The sequence below is a fragment of the Acinonyx jubatus genome, chromosome B4 (genome assembly GCF_027475565.1).
Source record: "Acinonyx jubatus isolate Ajub_Pintada_27869175 chromosome B4, VMU_Ajub_asm_v1.0, whole genome shotgun sequence".
In the NCBI taxonomy this organism is placed as follows: domain Eukaryota; kingdom Metazoa; phylum Chordata; class Mammalia; order Carnivora; family Felidae; genus Acinonyx; species Acinonyx jubatus.
The window spans coordinates 114,080,233-114,103,952 of NC_069387.1; the positions used below are offsets into that span (position 1 = coordinate 114,080,233).

The 23,720-nt window shown below is 39.4% G+C and overlaps 1 protein-coding gene across 2 annotated transcripts in view; it reads right to left on the bottom strand.

The window, feature by feature from the left end:
• Positions 1 to 902: 902 nt before the first annotated feature.
• Positions 903 to 23,720, bottom strand: part of NDUFA12 (NADH:ubiquinone oxidoreductase subunit A12) — a 29,345-nt gene continuing 6,527 nt past the window's right edge. Inside the window, exon 4 of one of the 2 annotated variants that reach the window (XM_015070474.2) lies at positions 903 to 1,174. In XM_015070474.2, the coding sequence (XP_014925960.1) occupies positions 994 to 1,174 (181 nt within the window). In that variant the 3' untranslated portion in view covers positions 903 to 993. Of the gene's footprint in view, positions 1,175 to 21,752; positions 23,590 to 23,720 lie in introns of those variants that run through there. The other variant, XM_027071082.2, reaches the window with a different exon arrangement.

A 23,720-nucleotide genomic window follows, 5' to 3' on the forward strand; every position in this document is an offset into this window, starting at 1 on the left:
CTATTAGGGCACGGCTCTTAAGTCGAGGGTTCTGGTCCTAAGAACTACCTCACGTCTAGGAGTTAAGGGAGGTTAGCAAAGTCATGTAATTGCCCTGAGTTTTACTCAATGCCTGGAGTTGCGATTTGGGAATTGAGGTTCACTTTCTCCTGTAAGTTCTCCAGTGCTCTTGCAAGCAACCATCTGGTTTCAAATTCCTAACATTTTTCTCCTCTCACCGTTAAATTGTTCTGTGGTGGCTGCTAACAAATATCCAAAGGCCTTCTCAGGGAGCTCATGGAAACTGGTGACTAAAGGCAATAATCTGATAGGCTGTCTGATCACCGAAGCTGCTAGCTTTCCATCCAGAATACAGAAGGGTGTTGCACTGCCTTTCCTAGTACCCAGATACGACCAATTCCGAAGATTCCACATTTCCCTGAAGGTCTTTTGTCTACAGCCCATTCTCTGGAACCAATCTGGATATTAGCTAAAGTTCTTTTATTTGCAAATAACAAGAAAAATCAATGATCCCAGTTAGCTTAAGGAAATCAGAATATATTGGAATGGATCCTGTGATAGTTCACAGGTCCAAATAAACAGTGAAAGAACCAAAACTCAGGAAATAGGAAATCCCTGATAACCTTCCCCTTAGAGAGCTACCATCAAAGCCATTCAGCTCTGGTGACTCAGCCTGTGTCCCACCATGTTTCAGATTCCCACAATAAAGTCTGTTGGACTCAGCTCAGCTTTAGGCCTTCCCCTGTCGGTCAACTATGTGAGGCAATGTCCTGAAGCACAGCCATGCCCGCAGCAGCAAGGAGGGAATACACCCCAACAGAGGTCTACTTCAATTACACATGTTTGTAAGCTTCTATTTTGCAGTTCATAAATGACAAAGGTAAGGGCAAAAAGGCATAAAAGACATTGCTTAATCAAACACTTTTAATCAGTAAAAGTGCAATTACATGAAGAGCCCCATATTATACATGTTTAAATTATTTTCCATCGTCTTTACTTGTAAGGTGTTGAAGGTGGGACCCACTCTTGAATCTTCTTTCTAGTGGTAGAATAAGGTACATATTGTTCTGGAGTGCCACTCACATTGAACTTATGGTTTGTCCAAATGAATTTACGAGCGGTAGGTGGTTTTGTTGTTGGAGGATCATCAGTCATAGAGTGAAGCCAACGATGCCTTAAAGAGGAAAAGAAAGACAGTTATGAAGAGGCAGGATGGTGTGGTGGCAGGCGAGCTAAGCGGGCAGCTCTGGGGCTATTCTGTGGCTTGAGCTCAAATCTCAGCTCCCTCACTTACTAGCTGCACTTCTAGGCCTTAGCTTTTTCAACTGAGCATCCTGACTTCTGAAAGATGGCATAAGGATGAAATGAGATAATACACATAAAGCCCCTAGAAAAATTCCTGTTCACAGTAGGTACTCAAAAGATGTTAGCTATTGCTTTTATTGTTACTATATTTCATCGTATCTACGACACTATCAATTTTCAAATATACACCATTTTATATGTTATCTCTAAGAAAAACATGCTGCCAATTAACTCATGATACTATTGATTATAATATGTACCCTAATTTTAGAGGTAAAAATGTATTTCAGAATTGATGAAATACAGCACTGCTATTAGATGCTAGAGGCTGATCTGGAGTTTCGGTATGCTCAGGCTGCTCTGGCTGATGAAGCTCTAGTTTAAAACTGAGAGGCTCTTGCTGAAGAAGAGATCTCTGCAAGCACCTTAAATTCAAGCTTCAGATGAATACTACAGAACATACAATTTGTTATATTAAAAACATTAAATCACAGCCTAAAGTTCACAAGTATTTCAGTTTTTAAGTGTTTAACAATTTAAAGGAAGCTGGGTGCATGGAGTAGAAAGGAAAAAGACAGTGAAGCTGTCGCTAAGGGCAGAAAAAGGAGGGATCAAAGTCCAAGGGACAAATAGAAGAACTGAGCAGGAAGCCACACTGAGTTTGTATGGGACAGGAAGTGGAAAGAGGATTCGTACCAGATTCCCCAAGGCTGGAAGCTCACAAGAAAGGATGATGTTATGGGAAAAGGGAATGAGGGGAGGGAACAGGCAGAGAAAGGCAGCTCCAAGAAAAAAAAAAAAAAAGAAAGGGGGGGGAGGGGGGATTTCCTAGCTATAGAGAAAAGGACAAGTAGAGGAGGTTTCAGTAAAATAAGACTACATTAATGAGAAAAGTTTATGACGCTACTGATGTTTAAGAATATGTTAGTAGTAATTGATAGATATAGCTAGGTATTGGCTAAAACCAAAAAGAGAGGAGATAAGTTATTATTACTATTGCTATATTTGTGTCTAAAGACATTGTATCATGATCAGCTAACACAATAAAGAATGAAGACATCTGTACACACTGGGTTGGTGTCTCTCTCACATCCTCCAACAGAAACTGGGGATTAGGGAAAATGACGTGGACCAGTAAACTGCGACTATGAACATGAGCCCCAACTGAGATGCTGGCAGGCAGTGAGACAGGCTCTACTAGCCACTCAAAGGAGGGATTAGTTGTCAAAACTAAGGCTGATACTTGTCAAGGGGCTTTATGTAAGCTTAAGGCACAACAGAAATATTTAACTTTTACCTTGTTGAGGCAGCTTAAGTAACTAATTTATGTGAACAAAATAACAGAAAAATTTTATTTAAATAATTGCTGTCAAGACTCTTGAAGGTTAAAATGATATTTAAGAAAACAGAGTCCAAATCTGATATATGTCTATCCAGTTACCTAAATGAAGGACCGAAGATCTCAGGGAGAAATAGAAAATGCTCAAGAAAACTAAAAAATATTTTTACCATAATACATAAAATCTGAAAATGTTTATCCAGGAAGGCTACAGGCAAGAATCAAGGAATGAGTGAGCAACAATTTATTCTCATGATGGCAGTATAAAGAGCTATCAAAAAACAAGAAAATGTTTATAATCTGCTAGATTGATGTAACCTTTCTGTTGTTGTTGGTATAGTATTATTAAATAAAGGCTAAATAAATCATACCTTCTAGATTTCCACACCAAACAGTTTTTGCAAAGCAGATTTTCAGCTGGGTCATTAAATTTTTTTTAGTATTTGTTTGTTTATGCATTCATTTTTTAGAGAAAGAGAGAGAGCACACAACTGAGGGAGAGGGGGAGAGACAGACAGAATCCTAAGCAGACTCTGTGCTGTCAGCACAGAGCCAGACGCGAGGCTCGAACTCCTGAAATGTGAGATCATGACCTGAGCCAAAATCAAGAGTCAGACACTCAACTGACTAAGCCACCCAGGCATTAAATAATGTTTGTTTTTTTTTTTTAATGGATATGAAAGACTAAAGAAAAACATGATTGTTTTTTGAGGTAAAAATGTTCATCATACTAAAACTAGTATTCTTTCCCACTTTAGTTTATGAAGCATATCCACACATACCATTCAGTTACTTACTTCATACTAATCTAAGTATCTCATATTTCAAAACTGAGTAAACAGAATTGAAATGACTTTCCCAAGGTCCCAAAGCACATATGCCACCAAGCTGAGGCTTGAACACAGCTTCTCAATGGTTGAAGAGAACCTTTTGGTCAAGAGACTTAAATTACAATCAAGAGATGAAATAGGGTTAGGATTATGATAGCATCTAAGTATCTGCCAAAATCCTGAGAGCTATCTAAATAACCCCAGGATGGGAATGATAAATCTAACATTTAAAAGACAAAAATAGTTCATCACAAGATAGCTAACTCAAACCTTGTCGGCTCAGTAACTCTTATTTCTAAATGCAAGCTGAATCAAAATCCCAATGGGGTTTGACAATTATATTTCTATGGATCAGCTGAAAGCCTACCCAAGAAAATTTTGAAAACCCCTAACAATCAGGAAGATTGGCATTATCAGACATTAAAGGCTGCAAACATTAGAATGGTATAAAAACTGGTAAAAAAGAACAATAATATGGAATAAACTTCTCCAAACAGACTAAAGTATATATAAGGTAAGGCTGGCATTTCAAATTATTGGGGCAACTAAATATTTTTCAACAAATTATGCTAGAATAATGAATTTTGTTGAAAAGAAATCAAGTTAGATTTCCCTAGGCATACATCAAAATAGATTCCAGACAGATTAATAATGCTCAGATACAACATGAGTGAATATTTATATTCATAAAATATTGATATCTATAGAATGTGAAGAACCATTTCTAAGATTAACATTAAAAGCAAAAAGGCATAAAGAAAAAGTGTTAATTCTACTACACAAAAACTGAAATGTCTATGTCAAACAAGATTAAAGGATAAAACAAATGGGGAAATACTTGTCATATACAGAAAAGTAGTTCACCTATCATTACAAATCAGAAAGAAAAAGTCAAATGTCCAAAGGAAAAATGGACGAAAGCCATTAAAGGATGAATCATAAAAGAAAAAAGTAAAAATGGCAAACACAAAAAGCTCAATCAAGGCAATGCAAAATAAAATCAGATATAGTTATATTTTTATTTGCTGAACTGGCAAAGATTTTAAAAAGTAATAATACCCAACACTGGTGAAATTATAGAGACTAACACTCACATACAACTGAATGTATATACACTAAGAATATAAATCGAGGGCAATTTGGCAAGAAGTACCGAACACTTTCAAAACATGTTCATTCATGGATGCAACAATTTTACCCACAGAAATGTGCCTTAAGGAAATGGAGACGTGTGGGTAAATGTTTAAGAACAAGGTCACTGACCACAGCTTTATTTATATTAGTGAAAAAAATGGAAAGAATAAAACCAAGAATGAAACGCAATACTTAAATAATTCATGACATAGGGGCGCCTGGGTGGCTCAGTCAGTTGAGCATCCGACTTTGGCTCAGGTCACAATCTCACAGTTCCTGAGTTCGAGCCCTGCATCGGGTTCTGTGCTGACAGCTCAGAGCCTGGAGCTTGCTTCGGATTCTGTATCACCCTCTCTCTCAGCCCCACCCCTACTTGTGCTCTGTCTCTCTCTCTCTGTCTTTCAAAAATGAATAAACATAAAAAAAATTTTTTTAAAATAATTCATGACATATACATGACAGAAGACTAAAACATTATTAAAAATTGTATTACAGAGAATATTTTATGACTTTGAGAAAATGTTCACCATATGTTAAGTTTAAATGGCAGATTATTCACTTAATTTATTTAACAGTATTTACATAGCATTTATAAGTCATGGATACCATTCTAAATACTTTTTTTTTTTAATTTTTTTAACGTTTTATTTATTTTTGAGACAGGGAGAGACAGAGCATGAACAGGGGAGGGTCAGAGAGAGAGAGACACATAAAATCTGAAACAGGCTCCAGGTTCTGAGCTGTCAGCACAGAGCCTGACACGGGGCCCGAACTCACGGACCGTGAGATCATGACCTGAGCCAAAGTCGGCCGCTCAACCAACTGAGCCACCCAGGCGCCCGTCTAAATACTTTACAAATATTAACTCCTTTAATCCTTATAACAACTCTATGAGATAGATATTATTATCCCAATTTAATAAATGAGGAAACTAGGGTACATTATTAAAAACTTGCCCAAGGTAGTAGAGCTAGAATTTAAACCCAGGCTACCTCTTCAAAAGGCCTACTTAACATTAAAAACAAAAACAAAAGGATTTGTATGAATAGAAAAAGAGATCAGAAGAATATATATCAAAATGTTGAGGTACCTGGGTGGCTCAGTCGGTTAAGCTCCAGCTCTTGATTTCAACTCAGGTCATGATCTCATGGTTCATGAGCTTGAACCCTGTGTCAGGCTCTGTGCTGACAATGTGGAGCCTGCTTGGGATTCTCTCTTTCCCTCTCTCTCTCTGCCCCTCCCCCACTCATGCTCACTCACTCTGTCTCTCAAAATAAATACTTTAAAAAATATGTCAAGGGGCGCCTGGGGGCCCAGTCGGTTAAGCGTCCGACTTCAGCCAGGTCACGATCTCGCGGTCCGTGAGTTCGAGCCCCGCGTCAGGCTCTAGGCTGATGGCTCAGGGCCTGGAGCCTGTTTCCGATTCTGTGTCTCCCTCTCTCTCTGTCCCTCCCCCGTTCATGCTCTGTCTCTCTCTGTCCCAAAAATAAATAAACGTTGAAAAAAAAAATGTCAAAATGTTAACAGAGATTTGTCTGTGTGAATGGTTTGTCTGTGTGATAGGATAATAGGTTATTTTTGTTTTCTTTGTTACTTTCTGAATTTCCTATAATGAACATGTACTACTTTATAAGAAGAAATTAAGCTATTAAAAAGAAAAATCCTTCTTCTAATTCAGACCAATTAGAGGCAGTTTTAAAATCTTCCCCAAGTCATTTGTCTTTTATTTTGAGACCATAAATAGGTTCTGTCCATTTCTAATCTAACTCCATTTCATACCACTTAAGCCACCATTTCTTTTGTTAAAAAATCACTCAATCTAGGGGCACTTGGGTGGCTCGGTCGGTTAAACATCCAACTTCAGCTCAGGTTATGATCTCACGTTTCGTGGATTCAAGCTCCACATCCAGGTCTGTGATGACAGCTCAGAGCCTGGAGCCTGCTGCACATTCTGTGTCCCCTTCTCTCTCTCTGTTCCTTCCCACTCGCACTTTGTCTCTCTCTCCCCCTCAAAAATAATAAACATTAAAAAAAAATTTTTTTTAATCACTCAATCTAAAGTATTCCCAGATGTTTCAGTGGCAGACAGACTTTCTCTCAGTCTACCTTAATGGAATTTTTTTCTAAGCCAACTCCATCATGCAAAGTCATTCACTGAAATTACATGGAAAAAGTTCAAATAATGAACTTTTAATCTAGAAACCTCAAATTTTCTACATGAGACTATCTCTAGCATGTACTATATACACTGACAACCTTTGAACACAATAAAGATTTATTCTGGAAACTGAAATTAAGAGCAGTTCCTTCTGCCCCCAGACTAATAGGTAGTTTATTTCCTTATTTCCAGCTATGAAAATTGCCAACAACTCATCTTTGAAAAATGTTAGAATCACCAAAAACCATAAAATACCTAGGAATAAATCAAACCAGGAAGGTGAAAAATCTATACACTGAAAACTACTGAAAGCTTATGAAAGAAATTGAATAAGACACAAAAAAATGGAAAAAAGATTCCATGCTCCTGGATAGGAAGAACAAATATCGTTAAAATGTTGATACTACCCAAAGCAATCTACATATTCAATGCAAGCCCTATCAAAATAACACCAGCATTCTTCACAGAGCTAGAACAATCCTAAAATTTGTATGGAACCAGAAAAGACCCCAAATAGTCAAAGCAATCTTGAAAAACAAAACCAAAGCAGGAGGCATCACAATCCCATAATTCAAGCTATACTACAAAGCTGTAATCATCAAGATGGTATAGAACTGGCACAAAAACAGACACTCAGATCACTGGAACAGAATAGAGAACTCAGAAATGGACCCACAAATGTATGGCCAACTAATCTTTGACAAAGCAGGAAAGAATATCCAATGGAAAAAGACAGTCTCTTCAGCAAGTGATGCTGGGAAAACTGGACAGCAACATACAGAAAAATGAATCTGGACCACTTTCTTACACCATACACAAAAATAAACTCAAAATGGATTAAAGACCTCAATGTAAGACAGGAAGCCATCAAAATCCTCAAGGAGAAAGCAGGCAAAAACCTCTTTGATCTTGGCCGCAGCAACTTCTTACTCAACACGTTTCCGGAGGCAAGGGAAACAAAAGCAAAAATGAACTACTGGGACCTCATCAAAATAAAAAACTTCTGCACAGTGAAGGAAACAATCAGCAAAACTAAAAGGCAACCGACGGAATGGGAGAAGATAGTTGCAAACGACATATCAGATAAAGGCTTAGTATCTAAAATCTATAAAGAACTTATCCAATTCAACACCCAAAACACAAATAATCCAGTGAAGAAATGGGCAAAAGACATGAATAGACACTTCTCCAAAGACATCCAGATGGCCAACTGACACATGAAAAATGCTCCACATCACTCATCACCAGGGAAATACAAATCAAAAACACAATGAGATACCACCTCACACCTGTCAGAATGGCTGACATTAACAACTCAGGCAATGACAGATGTTGGCAAAGATGCGGAGAAAGATCTCTTTTGCATTGTTGGTGGGAATGCAAGCTGGTGCAGCCCCTCTGGAAAACAGTACGGAGGTTCCTCAAACAATTAAAAATAGAACTACCCTATGACCCAGCAATTGCACTACCAGGTATTTATCCAAGGGACACAGGTATGCTGTTTCGAAGGGACACATGCACCCCAATGTTTATAGCAGCACTGTCAACAATAGCCAAAGTATGGGAAGAGCCCGAATGTCCATCCATCGATGGATGAATGGATAAAGAAGATGTGGTACACACACACACACACACACACACACACACACACACACACACACAATGGAGTATTATTCAGCAATCAAAAAGAATGAAATCTTGCCATTTGCACCTATGTGGATGGAACTAGAGGGTATTACGCTAAGCAAAATTAGAGAAAGATAAATATCATATGACTTCACTCATATGAGGACTTTAAGATACAAAACAGATGAACATAAGGGAAGGGAGGCAAAAATAATATAAAAACAGGGAGGGGTACAAAACATAAGAGAGTCTTAAATAGTGAGAACAAACAGAGGGTTATTGGAGGGGTTGTGGGAGGGGGATGGGTTAAATGGGTAAGCGGCATTAAGGAATCTATTCCTGAAATCATTGTTGCACTATATGATAACTTGGATGTAAATTAAAAAAATAAATTAAATTAATAAAAAGTGAGAATTGACCTTAAATGAAGCACTGAATAGTAAGTGAAATGTATTCAACAAAAGCTGAACTTTAAAAATCAAAATCGTGTCTTCTGCATATAATTAATACACTTTGACAGAGAAATGTTATAGAGTAACATTCTGTAACACAGGAAAATCTACCTAAGCAAGCAGTCTGCAGTTCTTAGAGCACAGTGGCTTAATATTCTGATTTTCTGGAGCAGAAAATAAAACACTAGGAAGGATCTGTTTTCAAAAGAATCTCGCAGCACAGTGTACTGAATAACACTCATTTTGGTTCAGGTCAAGTAGTATTTTACACAACACCCCTGACCCAAAAGAGGCTGGATTAAGCAGATGTATCCAAAGGAAGATATCCTCTGCTGCTGATAGCTGGCAACTTATTCAGGGGAATATTTTTAAAAGACTATAACAAAACAAATGATTCAGTGGGAAAAGGTATTAGAAAGGACAGGTTGGGGCACCTGGGTGGCTCAGTTGGTTAAGTGTCTGTCTCTTGATTTTTGGCTCAGATCATGATCTCATGGTTTGTGAGTTCGAGCCCTGCATCAGGCTCCACACTTACAGTGTAACAGCCTGCTTGGGATTCTCTCTCCCTTTATTTCTGCCTCTCCCCTAATCACCTGCAGGTTCATGCAAAGACAGGTTAAAGTCAGAATAGAATTCATATGTAAATCTACCTTCAAATTCAAATACAAGTTGTAAAAGAAGTGACAGACATAGCATTTCTGGATCAACTAGAAGAAGCAAAGGCAATTACTGTATTCAAATTACAAAATTAGGGGCGTCTGGGTGGCTCAGCTGGTTAAGTGTCCAACCCTTGATTGCAGCTCAGGTCTTGATAACAGGGTCAGGAGTTCAAGCCCTGCATTGGGCTCTGCACTGTGTGTGAAGTGTACTTAAAAAACAAAAAACAAAAAACAAAAAACAAAGGTTGTTTCAAGTAAGACAGTATATCTACATTCATTCAACAGTTTGTTTTAAATTCTTGAAATGTTTTTATTTATTTTTGGGAGACAGAGAGAGACAGAGACAGAGTGCCGGCAGGGGAGGAGCAGAGAAAGAGGGAGACACAGAATTTCAACCAGGCTCCAGCGTCTGAGATGTCAGCACAGAGCCTGACGCGGGGCTTGAACCCACAAACTGTGAGATCATGACCTGAGCCAAAGTCGAACACTTAACCGAATGAGCCAGCCAGGCACCCCTCATTCAACAAATATTTATTGAGCATCCACTATGTGTTAAACACCATTTTAGGCATTAGCGACACAGCAGTGAACAAAGTTGCTATGATCAAGAAGCATGGTAGTTGGGGAAACAATAAATACTCTATAAGAAAACACCAGGCAGAGATAAGTGCTACCAAGGAAAACACTAGAGGAGGGGAAGAGGATACAGTGTGAAAGGAAAGGGCTCTTATGGATAGGGTAGACTGAGGAGCCACCAGAGGACGCACTTGTATAAGGTAAAAGTGTGACCCATGTTGCATCTGGGAAAACAGCTGGTACAGAGCGACTGAGGTGGGTATGCTCACCATTCAAGGGAAAATGAGGACAAAGTGGCTACATCAAGAGTTGGCAGGGCAGTGAGCAGGACAGTGTATGCAGAGCCTGGCAGGGCCAACAGCACACAAGGCCTTGTAAGGAGTTGGGGTTTTCACTGTCATCATGATGGGAAACTAATGTAGAGTTCTGAGCAGGGATTTGTAAAATAACCACTCCAATCACTGAGTATGTGGAGAATACTAGTGCGCTGCAAGAATGTAATCAGACCACTTGGAAGGTTGTGGTAGAAGTTTCCAGCAAGAGTTAACTGTGGTTTGGACTAGGGTAATAATGACAGAAGTAGTGATCAGATGTGGCACATATTCACAAAGTAATCACATGGAACCTGCTGATTGACTGGATATTAGAGAAAAAAGACCCGTGAGGATGACCCTTAAGTTTCTGGCGTGATTAAACATGAGTCATTTAAGGGCTTAAGAACATTTTGCTTGATAGGTCTGTTCATCTATCTACGTTGGGCATTTGAAGATATTGAAAAAATATATATCCTACATTTATAATTGTGACCTAAAATGTTGAAAGGAATGTAATTAACTAAACTGGAAAAAGGAGATAATTGTTTAGGAGATTTTAATCCTTTCCATTTGAGTTTATCAAACAAGAGAAAATAATTGTTCTTTATTTTCATGCAAAAATGTTCAATTTACTAATCTTGTTATCCTATTTATAAATTGGACCTCAAGGCTGAAGAACAAGTAGGTTTTAAAAATTGCAGCTGTAACTCTTAATTACAGAGAACAATCGGATGGTTACCAGAGGGGAGTTGGTCGGGGGATGTGTTGAACAGGTGATGAGGATTAAGGAGTGCATTTGTGATGAGCACAGGCTGGTGTAGGGAGGAGCTGAATCACTATACTGTACCCCTGAAACTAACAGTTCACCGTATGCTAACTATACTGGAACTAAAATAAAAAATGATAATAGATTGCAGCTGTAATAAACAGTATATTCATTTTAAATCCAAATTTCCATTAATCTTTATACATCAAAAGCCCCTTAGACGCTAAAAATCTCAAACTGACAAGCAGAATACTTAGTGAAATGGGGAAAATGTTTGTGATTTATTAAGTGAGAAAAGGAGGCCAGCAAACAAAATACTGTTACACACACATATCTATATATAGTTATTTATAATCACAAACCTTCTTCTAAAGAGGGTATGATCAACAAATCGTAATCTGTTCTCCACACTGTGATCCATTTGAAATGCAGATCCTCAGGAGTGCCTGGGTGGCTCAGTGAGTTAAACGTCTGACTTCAGCTCAGGTCATGATCTCATGGCTCATGGGTTCGAGCCCCGTGTTGAGCTCTGTGCTGACAGCTCAGAGCCTGGAGCCTGCTTTGGATTCTGTGTCTCCCTCTCGCTCTGCCCCTCCCCCATTCATGCTCTGTATCTCTCTCTGTCAAAGATAAATAAACACTAAAAAAAAAAAAGAAAATGAAAAAAAAAGAAATGTTAACCGTGTTTATTTCTAGGCCAAGGAGTTTATTTTTATTTCCACTTCATGTATCTCTGGGTTTTCCAAATTTTCTATAACAATTACACATTTTTATAATTAGAAAAAAATTAACAGTAATTGTACTGATTGTTTTAATAACCTGGAAATTTGCTTATAATATTGAGAAAAAAACTGAATATGATTATGGACACAACAATGACATAAAAAATTATTTAAAAGGACTAAAGGAAATATGCCAAATGTCGACAGTTGTCTCTCAGGGGTTATGTAGATTATCCCTGGCCCCTGCCAGATTCTTTAAACTTTTCTGGTCTCTCACATTCTTAAGAACAGATTCCATTTAGACTCAATGAACTTCATACTGCCAAATCAAATGGATGCTTCTCTGTCCTTACTTACCTCAAGCAATCTCTCAGCATCAATCAATTCAGCTAGCCTTCTCATCTTTGTTGAAACACTATTCTCTCTTGCCTTCCCTCTTACCTTGCTAGGTACTTCTTATTTTTCCGCCAGCTCAACCTCTGTCCTAAACTCCAGATTTATATACCAGCTGGTCACCTGACACATCTATTCTCTTGGATTTCTGATAGGTATCTCAAATTTACTATATCCAAAGAGAATCTGACTGCAATCCTCCACTCCCCATCCTACTCTTCTCCCAGTCTTCCCATCCCAGTGAATGGTGACACCATCCAACCTCTCAAACCTAAACCTATGAAGCAACTTTGATTCCTATCACGCTCAGTCTCCCTAACTTGCACCCTATTTTTCTACAAAGGCATCTAGAACATCATATGCTAACTGAAAAAAAGCTGACCACAAGGAAAAGGGATCCTCACAAGAGTAAAAACATGTGTTAATTACGCTATGGCTATGGAAAAATCTTCAAGGCAAAAATAATTTTCTGTTAAAAATAGGAAATTTTCAACATACACTATTATTTGGAAAATAGTGTATTTATTGTATTACTTCAGTAATTTAACCATTAATCTTAATAAGAAAAATCAATATACAAGGAGAGGCTGGCTGTACTACATTGAGGGAGAAAAGATGTTACTTAGAAATGAACAGAAGGTGCCACCAAGTGGGGAAAAAAGTATATACATAGTAGAGAAAAATCTAGGTAAGCCATATTTGTTTAACTTGATTTAAAGGATTTCAGGGTTCCAACACTTGAAAAAACTCTTGATAGAAGTAGAAACAGTAATTTTATACTATTATGCATAAAAGAGCCCAAATTTTCCACCATTTTACTCTCAACATTTTCCTTTGTCAAATTTTATACAGATACTAACTACTTACTTGGTTTATCTGTCACTAATTCTTTTGTTTTTAATTTTTTTTAACGTTTATTTATTGTTGAGAGACACAGAGCATAAGCAGGGGAGGGGTACAGAGAAGGGGAGACACAGAATCTAAAATAGGCTCCAGGTTCTGAGCTGTCAGCACAGAGCCCGATGTGGGGCTCAAACTCACAAACTGTGAGATCATGACCTGAGCAGAAGTCAGTCACCCAACCAACTGAGCCACCCAGGCACCCCAATCTGTCACTAATTCTATGCAAAAGCTAACAAGCATAAAAATGAAAATAAAGGGGGCACCTGGTGCTCAGTCAGTTGAGTGTTCCACACTTGATTTCAGCTCAGGTCACGATCCCAGGGTCATGGGATCAAGCCCCATGGCTCCGTGCTGAGTGTGGAAGCTGCTTAAGATTTTCTCTGTCTCAAAATAGGAAGGAAGGAAGGAAATGAAGGAAGGATGGAAGGGAGGAAGGAAGAAGGAAGGAAATAAAGACTTTGATGCATTACTGTATAGCTGGTGGCTATAGAGATAAAATTAAGGATAATCAAAATGGTGTAAGAGTATAATGGCATAAAAGACTATTTGTGATCTACTGAAATACTTTGAGCATTCTGTTCAGTCAGGTTAAACTCACATAAACTCCTGAAAAAGAAATTAAAATCTCACTGCTGATTCTATAAGAGAATAGAACTTACATAAGAAAATAAACGTATTATAAGGGGCACCTGGGTGGCTCAATCGGTTGAGCATCCAACTTCAGCTCAGGTCATGATCTCACGGTTCGTGGGTTCAAGCCCTGCATTGGGCTCTGTGCTGACAGCTCAGAGCCGGGAGCCTGCTTCAAATTCTATGTCTCCCTCTCTCTCTGTCCCTCCCCTGCTCATGCTCTTCTGTCTCTCTCTCTCTCTCAAAAATGAATAAACATTAAAAAAGATTTTTTTAAGAAAATAAAAGTACTCTAACAAAGAAAAATAACAGACACTCAGTTATAGTACAGTCTACCAGCTAGCATTCATTAAATGATATAAACTCCAAGATAGCAAGGACCATCTATTTTGTTTACCACTGTGAATGTGTAAATCTATCAGTGCATGATACATACTGGGATGCTTAACATTTGTTGAATAAGTGATTTGTAAGCTGAGTACGGTGCTAGGTTCTAGGCATTCAGTTTTTTATTTTCAAGGTACATGGAGCTCCACTGCCCATCCCAGACATTCACATCAGCACATACACCTTTTGTTTATCTACTGGTAGACCCAACAGCCTCACTAGCTGCTGACAGTCAAAGAAATGAAGGCCTTGCGATGAGATAAAGTGAACTCTTTTTCCCACAAGATTTCTAATGTTCCCACTACATTAGGGAACAGTATGTGAACCACAGAAGTTTATTGAAGAAATTCCCTGTTTCTAGGGTAAACACTTGACACTTCAGAAGGGAATCCTTCTCTAGTTGAGATTATGCAGCTACCCTACAGATTCATATACTATCACAGGCCATCTCCAGCACCAGACGTCTCAGAAAGGGGACAGAACTATAGCTCACCCCATAGGCAACATCAGGTGTTCCTCTCATTGGGAGACTTTGCGATAGTTTGTGCAGGTGACAGCTGCTCACCCTGCTGTTCAGGACCCATTTTCTTGGACTCCCTAGGCTCAAGTGAGAGAAGAGCCACATCAGGTGCAGGAGCTGCCGTGACTTAAAGGCTTCATGCTCTACAAAAACTAACACCTCTAATAACAACAACTCCACAGGCGCAGCTTCAGGATTCCCATTCTCACAAGGGACATCCCAGAACTAAGAGCAGCAATACACAAGGAAGCTCAAACAGCTAACTCACCAGGCATTTATAATTGCTCTCATCCAGATGCAATGTACCAATCAAGGATCAATTTTGTCTAGCAGTATATAGTAGTCCCCCTCCTTGTTTGCAGGGGTTAAGTTCTAAGATCCCCAGTGCATGCCTGAAACTGTGGATAGTACCAACCCTTATAAATACTATGGTTTTTCCTACATTTACACACCTGGGATAAAGATTAATTTATAAATTAGTCACAGTAAGAGACTAACAACAATAACTAATAGTAAAATAGAACTGTAATATAGTAAGTTATATGAATATAGTTCCCTCCTCTCAAAATATTATTGTACCATTCTCACCCTTCCTCTTGTGATGTGAGATGATAAAACACTTTTCTGATGAGAGGAAGTGCAGTAAATGACGCAGGCATTGTGACATAGTGTTAGGCTACTACTGACCTTCTGACCATACATCAGGAGATTACCTGCTTCTAAACCATGGGTGACCAGGGGTGACTGAAACCATGGAAAGCAAAACCGTGGATAAGAGGGGACTCCTGTAGTTGCTACAATCAAATCTGGTTTCCAGGGAAACAAAGCTAGGCATTTAACTGAAGATCAGATTCACTTAACCCTTTTACCTACAATTCACTAAGTTCCATTGTATACTACACTAGGTAAAATGACAATGAAGTCCTATCTCCATCACCAACCTCTATCCTGACCTAAAGACTAGTGTTTAACGGTCTACCACCATTCCCACTTGGTTTTCTAATAGGCATCTCCTACTTAACATAGACAAAGTAGAATTCTTCATTACCTCTTCCAGTTCTGCTTCCCCCACCCTACCCGATCTTCCTCACCTCAGTTACCACCAGTTCAGGCCAAAAATCTTGAAGTCATCCTTGACTTTTTTCTCTCAAAATTCACTCCATCAGCAAATCCTCCATTTTACTTCAAAATATACCCCTGTGGTAGGCAGCCTCTAGGATGGCCTCCGTGACCACAGCCTCTGGGTATACATACCCTTGTGTAATCCTCTATGGATAACAGAAAATATATATACTGGTCTCTGTACCCAACTCCTGGCACAAAGCTCCTGAGACTTTTGTAACTTCCTGATGATAACACTAGGAGCATCTATTGTTTTAATATTTTTTTTTTTTTTTTAAAGATTTTATTTTTTTGGCACTTGGGTGGCTCAGTTGGTTAAGTGTCTGACTTCGGTTCAGGTCATGACCTCTCTGTGAGTTCAAGCCCTGCATCAGGCTCTCTGCTGTCAGCATAGGGCCCACTTTGGATGCTTTGTCTCCCTCTCTCTGCCCCTGCCCCTCTGCCTTGCACATGCTCTCTCTCTCAAACATAAATATTAAGAAAAATATTTTTTTAAACATTTTATTTTTTAAGTAATCTCCACACCTAACATGGGGCTGGAACCCATGACCCTGAAATCAAGAATCACACATTCCACTGACTGAGCCAGCCAGGCGCCCCTTAATATCTGTCTTTGATCTGACCCTGACACAGGGCTCCCAACACTCTCATAAATTCCTGAGTAACAAGAGCAGTAGGAGCATCTCTTGTTCTAATGAGGTGACTCTAGATAGGCTTCAAGATGGTCCTGGATGAGGGTAGTCACCAGGAAGACCAAGCCATGATCAAAAGCTTGGAATTTTCAGCTTCACCCCCTAACCTCCTGACCAGTCTATAGCTGGCTGCTCAGAAGCACTGGGCTTACGAGTGGCATCAGAAGAAGAGGTAGAGGGGGCAGTCTTGTGAGACTGAAACCTTACCTGTTGCGGGATCTGACACTATCTCCAGATAGACAGTGTCAAAAATGAGTTAAACTGTAGGACACCCAGCTGCTGTCAGAGACTTTCTTGTTGTTTGGGGGGAGCGGGAGCGGAATCCTTACACATTTGGTAACCAGAAGTGTCAGAAGTGAAGTGTCTGGTATGTAAAGGAGACTCACAAGAGAAACACACAGCAGGGAAGAGTTTTTCCCTACTAGGGAAGAAAGAAACTGAGGTTTTTTTCCCCCACTTTCATCCACTTTCCATGAGTATGGGTTGTATTTACTGACTCATTTCTAATAAAAAGAATGCAGCATTAAGTGTAGGATGTTACTTCTGAGATTAGGTTTTAAAAGACTGGCCTAATGTAACACCATGCTAACTATACTTCCAAAAAAAAAAAAAAAAGGAAAAATACACACGCACACAACTGTGGCTTCCATCTCAGGTGTTCTCTTCACTTGCTCTTAAGAAGCCAGCTGCCACAAGAGATGGCCTTGTGGAGAGGCCCACATGAGTGAGCGCGGAAGCAAATCTCTGAAGTCTGTCTACAGTCACGTGAATGAATTTGGCTATGGAGGTGACTGCAGCCTCAAACGATATCTCGAGTGCAGCCTCATGAAAGACCCTAAACCAGAGGCATCTAGCTAAGTTGCATTCAATTCCTTACCCACAGAAATCATGAGAGATACTGTTTATTGTTTTAAGCTAAATTTAAGATAATCTGTTAACACAGTAATGGATAACTGGTACAGTCCCCAAACTCACAACTCGCAGCACTAGCACGTTAGTCCAGCAATCAGCCTGCTCCAACACTGCCCCCCCTTCCTCATTCTTCACGGCAATGACACAGATGCTTTAAAAATGTAAATCACAGGGGGCTCTTGGGTGGCTCAGTCGGTTAAGTGTCTGACTTCGGCTCAGGTCACGATCACCCGGTTATGGGTTTGAGCCCTGTGTCGGGCTCTGTGTTGACAGCTCAGAGCCTAGAGCCTGCTTCGGATTCTGAGTCTCCCTTTCTCTGCTCCTTCCCCACTCATGCTTTGTCTCTCTCTCTCAAAAATAAAATAAAATGGTCAACAGACACACAAAAAGATGCCCAACATCATTAATCATCAGGAAAATGCAAATCAAAACCAAATGAGATATCATCTTAGAGCTGTCAGAATGGCTAGCAACAAAAAGATGAGAAATAACAAGTGTTAGCGAGGATACGGAGAAAAAGGACTCTTGTGCACTGTTGGTAGAAATAAAATTGGTACAACTACAGTGGAAAACGGTATGGAGCTTCCTCAAAAAATTAAAAATTAAATTACCATATGATCCAGTAATTCCACTACCGGATACTCACCCAACAAAAACAAAAACACTAATTGAAAAAGATATATGTACCCCTATGTTAAGTGCAGCATCATTTACAATAGCCAAGACATGAAAGCAATTCAAGTGCCCATCCAAAGATGAATGGATAAAAAAGATGTGGTGTACAAATGCAGTAGAATATTACTTGGTCATAAAAAAAGGAATGTGATCTTACCATCTGTGACAACAGATGGGACGGACCCAGAGGGTATTATGTTCAGCAAAATAAGTCAGACTGGAAAAGACAAATACCATATGATTTCACATATAAGTAACTAAAATATACAAAACATACAAACAACAAAACAAACAAAAAGCAGAAATGGACCCATAAATACAGAGAACAAACTGATGGTTGCCAGAGAGTATGGGGGTAGGGCGATAAGCGATATAGGTGAAGTAGAGCAGGAAAATAAGTCAAGTCAGTAAATAAATAAACAAATGGAACAAGCATAGTAATGAATTATAACTCATTGATTGTAACAGGAGTTCATACTGATACAATAAACGAGTAGACTGAAAGTTTGATGAGTAATGGGAAACTTAAATAACTTCAAAGTTCCTCTACACAAAATGCTAATTAATTGCAAAGGGAAAACTTTAGAAAGGAGAAACTTCGCAGATATACCCTATTCAAGTGAGAAGATATCATCAGTAATAGGACTAATCAAAATAGGGTGCCACGTAATGGGACACTGCTTCTGTGAAATTTCTGCCAAAGACATAATCTGAATCTAGTCATGAGAAAACACTTGACAAACCCACACTGAAGGACTTTCTACAATATAACTGGCCTGTAGGGGCGCCTGGGTGGCTCAGTTGGTTAAGCGTCCAACTTCAGCTCAGGTCACAATCTCAGGGTTCGTAAATTCCAGCCCTGCATCGGGCTTTGTGCTGACAGCTCAGAGCCTGGAGCCTGCTTCGGATTCTGTGTCTCCCTCTCTCTCTGCTCCTCCCCCACTCATGCTCTGTCTCTCTCTCTCTCCTTCAAAAATAAATAAAAACATTAAAAAAATAATAACTGGCCTGTAACTTTGAGAAGTGTGAAGGTCATGAAAATTAAGGAAAAGCAAAGGAACAAATCCAGTGTTAAAGAGACTAGAGAGAAATCCACATGAAATGCACAATTAGACCCTCTGGCTATAAAAGACATTTGTTGGCACAACTGATGAAAACTAAATGGGATCTGAAGATGATATGACTCTTAATTTCCCGACTTTGACGGGCAAATTGTGGTTACATAGGAGAATATCCTTGTTTGTAGGAATTACACATTGGAGTATTCAGGACATCCTTTGGGAACTTACTTTGAAATGATTCATATACTTCCAACTCTTCAGGAAGTTTAGGATTGTTCCCAATTAAAAAAAAAATTATAAAACAGATCACATCCTACTTTACCTTCCAGTGACTTTCAAAGAAATTTAGGGAAAAAAAGCCAAAAAAGCATGGCTTACCACATCTACATGATCCAGGCCCTAGCTATTTCTCTTAGTTACCTAAAATCTTCCCTGCAGTCATTCCATTCCAGCCAAACTGGCCACACTGCTGTTCTTTGAATACATGCAAATATATCTCAACAGACAGGCTTTTGCACTGTGGTTTCTACTGCCTGGAGCTCTTTGTCCCCTTCCCTGGTTTGCTCCCTCCCCTCTTCAAATGTCATTTCCTCAAGGAAGCCTTTTCTAACTTCCAGAGAAGACAGCCACTCCATTACTCTTTATCCTTTTATGAATGCCAACTTCATATTATCTTTCTTGCATTTACCATTACCTAAAATATAGAAACATTTGTTCTTCTGTCTCCATTCAATGAGAGCAAGAACTCTCATTATTTACTATTGCATTCCCAGTGTCTATAACAGTTCTAGGCATCTGGTAGGCATGCAATAGTTATTTGAAGGTCGCCTGGGTGGCTCCGTTGGTTGAGTATCCAAATGCAGCTCAGGTCATGACCTCACGGTTTGTAAGTTCAAGCCTCGGGTCGGGCTCTGTGCTGACAGCTCAGAGCGTGGAGCCTGATTTGGAGTCTGTGTCTCCCATTCTTTCTGCCTCTCCCCTGCTCACACTCTCTCTCTCTCTCTCTCCCTCTCTCAAAAATAAGTAAACATTAAAAACCAAACAAACAAAAATAGTTATTTGAATAACAATGATAAACTGTTTGCTATTCACTACTTTGTATATAATACCTGTCTCTCTAATTAAAACTGAATCGGGGCACCTGGGAGGCTCAGTCAGTTAGGCTCCAACTTTGGCTCAGGTCATGATCTCGTGGTTGGTGAGAGCCCACATTGGGCTCTCTTCTGTCAGCATAGAGCCTGCTTCAGATCCTCTGTCCCCCTCTCTTTCTGCCCCTCCCCTGCTTGCGCTATTTCTCTTTCAAAAATAAACAAACATTAAAAATTAAAAAAAAAAAAATCAATCAACCCAACTACAAATTTACTCATGGATCAAATCAAAGGTAGACTCCACAAATTTAGAATTCCACAATGTATTACACTTAGCAAAGAGGGGGTCTTCTTGAGAAACTAACAGCTAAACTTGTCCGACAACACTTCTCCCTACATCATAAGCCTTTAAGCTTCCCTTATAAACAAGGGTCATCAAAGGTACTCAGCCATTAGGAGGCTGCTCTCCACAAAGAAATTCAGCTTTATATCCTCAATTGTCCTCAGGCACCTGCTGGAATGATGTCATCTTCTACAGCTTTCTACCTCTTTTTCATGTGATCTCAGATCATATAAAAGAACTTGCTTGGCAGAATAGTACTTTTATCTTTTCATAGTTTTTACCACGTTATCATTTCAAATATGTTTCATCACATAATTTAAATCAGTTCCCTCCCGCACCTCCCCTCACATTCTCCCAAAATATAGACCATGAGCTCTGAGTAAAGATGAGTGCTTTGAAGGAAATAGATCTCAATCTATCTGAGATCTGAAAGAGATAGCCCACAGGTCTTCCGCATCCTCCTAGGACCAATTCCACCCCGAAACAATCAACCAAACAAATAACCTGGACACCTTACCTCCTAAAGCCAAATTCCACTTTTGAGTCCTGGGTCTCAAATAGTGCCCCTAACATATAAAATGCCCCTCAGTGAAAGTAGACAGCTCTCGATCTAAAATCACAGTCCCTTGGATCTTAAAAGAATGATACACTGGGGCGCCTGGGTGGCGCAGTCGGTTAAGCGTCCGACTTCAGCCAGGTCACGATCTCACGGTCCGTGAGTTCGAGCCCCGCGTCAGGCTCTGGGCTGATGGCTCAGAGCCTGGAGCCTGTTTCCGATTCTGTGTCTCCCTCTCTCTCTGCCCCTTCCCCGTTCATGCTCTGTCTCTCTCTGTCCCAAAAATAAATAAAAAACGTTGAAAAATAAAATAAAATAAAAAAATAAAAGAATGATACGCTATGGTAACATGTAATATCACTGCTGCTTTCTCACAATCAGAGCCAATGAGTATAAAGACAATTCATTACAAGCATACCTTGGAGATATTGCAGGCTTGGTTCCAAACTAACACAATAAAGTAAATATTGCAATAAAACAAGTCAAACGAATTTTTGTTTTCCAGTGCATATAAAAGTTATGTTTATACTACACTATAGTCTATTAAGTGTACAACAGCAGTATATCTAAAAAAAACCCACAACATATGCCTTGATTAAAAAATACTTTATTGCTTGCTGAAAATACTAACCACCATCTGAGCTTTTAGGGAGTTTTTAATTTTTTTGGCTCACGGAGGGTTCTTGCCTTGAAGTTGATGGCTGCTGACTGACCAGAGTGGTGGGGTGACAGTGGCGATTTCTTAAAATAAGACAACAATGAAGTTTATCACACTGATCCACTCTTCCTTCTCATTAAGGAATTCTCTGTAGCCATGTAATGCTATTTGATAGCCTTTACCCACAGTAAAACTTCTTTCAAAATTGGAGTCAATCCTCTCAAGCCTGCCACTACCGTATCAACTAAGTTTATGTTATATTCTAAATCCTTTGTCATTTCAACAATCTTCACAGCATCTCTGCCAGTAGATTCTAGATCAACGAACCACTTTCTTTGCTCATCCATGAGAAGGAACTCCTCATCCATTCAAGTTTGATCATAAAACTGCAACAATTCAGTCACGTCTTCAGGCTCCACTTCTCGTTCTCTTGCAATTTCTATATTTACTTCCATAATTACTTTATCCACTGAAGTGATAAACCCCTCAAAATCATCCATGATCAATGGGTTGGAATCAACTTCTTCTAAACTCCTGTTAATGATGGTATTTTGACCTCTTCCCATGAAATCACAAATGTTTTTAATGGCATCTAGAATGATTGAATCCTTTTGAGAGGATTTTCCATTTACTTTGCCCAGATCCAGCAGAGGCAGCTATAGCCTTATGCAAGGTCTCTCTTAAATAATACTCGAAAATCAAAATTACTCCTTCATCTGTGGGCTAAAGATATTGTGTTACCAGGTATGAAACATGAATCTCACTGTACATCTCCATCAGAGCTGCTGGGTAACCAGGTGCATTGACAATGAACACTAATATTTTGAAAGGAATCTTTTTTTCTGAGCAGTCCCAACAGCAGGCTTAAAATATCCAGTAAGCCATGCTGTAAACAGATGTGTGGTCACTCAGGCTTTGTTGTTCCATTGGTAGAGCATAAGATTTAGCATAATTCTTAAGGGCCATGGGATTTTCTGAACAGTGGATGAATATAGGCCTCAACTGAAAATCACTGGCTGCATTAGCCCCTAACAAGAGAGTCAGCCTGTCCTTTGAAGCTCTAGGACTTTTCTCTAGCTATGAAAGTCCTAGATGGCATCTTCTTCCAATAGAGTGCTGTTTCGTCTACATTGAAAATCTGTTGTTTAGTGTAGCCACCTTCACTAATTATCTTCGCTAGATCTTCTGAATAACTTGCTGCAACTTTCATATCAGCACTTGCTGCTTTACCTTGCACTCTTATGTTATGGAAACAGTGTCTTTCCTTAAACTTTATGAACCAAACTCTGCTAGCTTCACTTTTCTTTTGCAGCTTCCTCACCTCTCAGCCTTCACAGAATTGAAGAGGTAGGGATTTGCTCTAGACTAAGCTTTGGCTTAGGAAATGCTGTGGTTGGTTTGATCTTCTGTCCAGAACACAAAAACTTACTCCGTATCAGCAATAAGGCTGTTTCACTTTCTCATCATTCTTGTGTTCACTGGAGTAGCACTTTTAACTTCCTTCAAGAACTTTTCTTTTGCATTCACAGCGTGGCTAACTGACACAAGAGGCCTAGCATTCAACCTATCTTGGCTTTCAACATGCCTTCCTCACTAAGCTTTATCACTTTTAGCTTTTGATTTAAAGTGACAGATGTGTGCTCACTTCAGCAGCACATGTAATAAAGTGACAGATGTGCAACTCCTCCTTTCTCTTGAACACTCAAAGGCCTTTGAAGGGTTATTGATTGGCCTAATTTCAATATTGTGTTTCAGGGAACAGGGAGGCCTGGGGAGAGGAAGACAGGGGAATGGCCAGTTGGTGGAGCAGTCTGAACGTAACATTTATTAAGTTCACCATCTTATATAGGTGTGGTTCATGGCACCCCAAAAGAATTACAACAGTAAGCTCAAAGATCA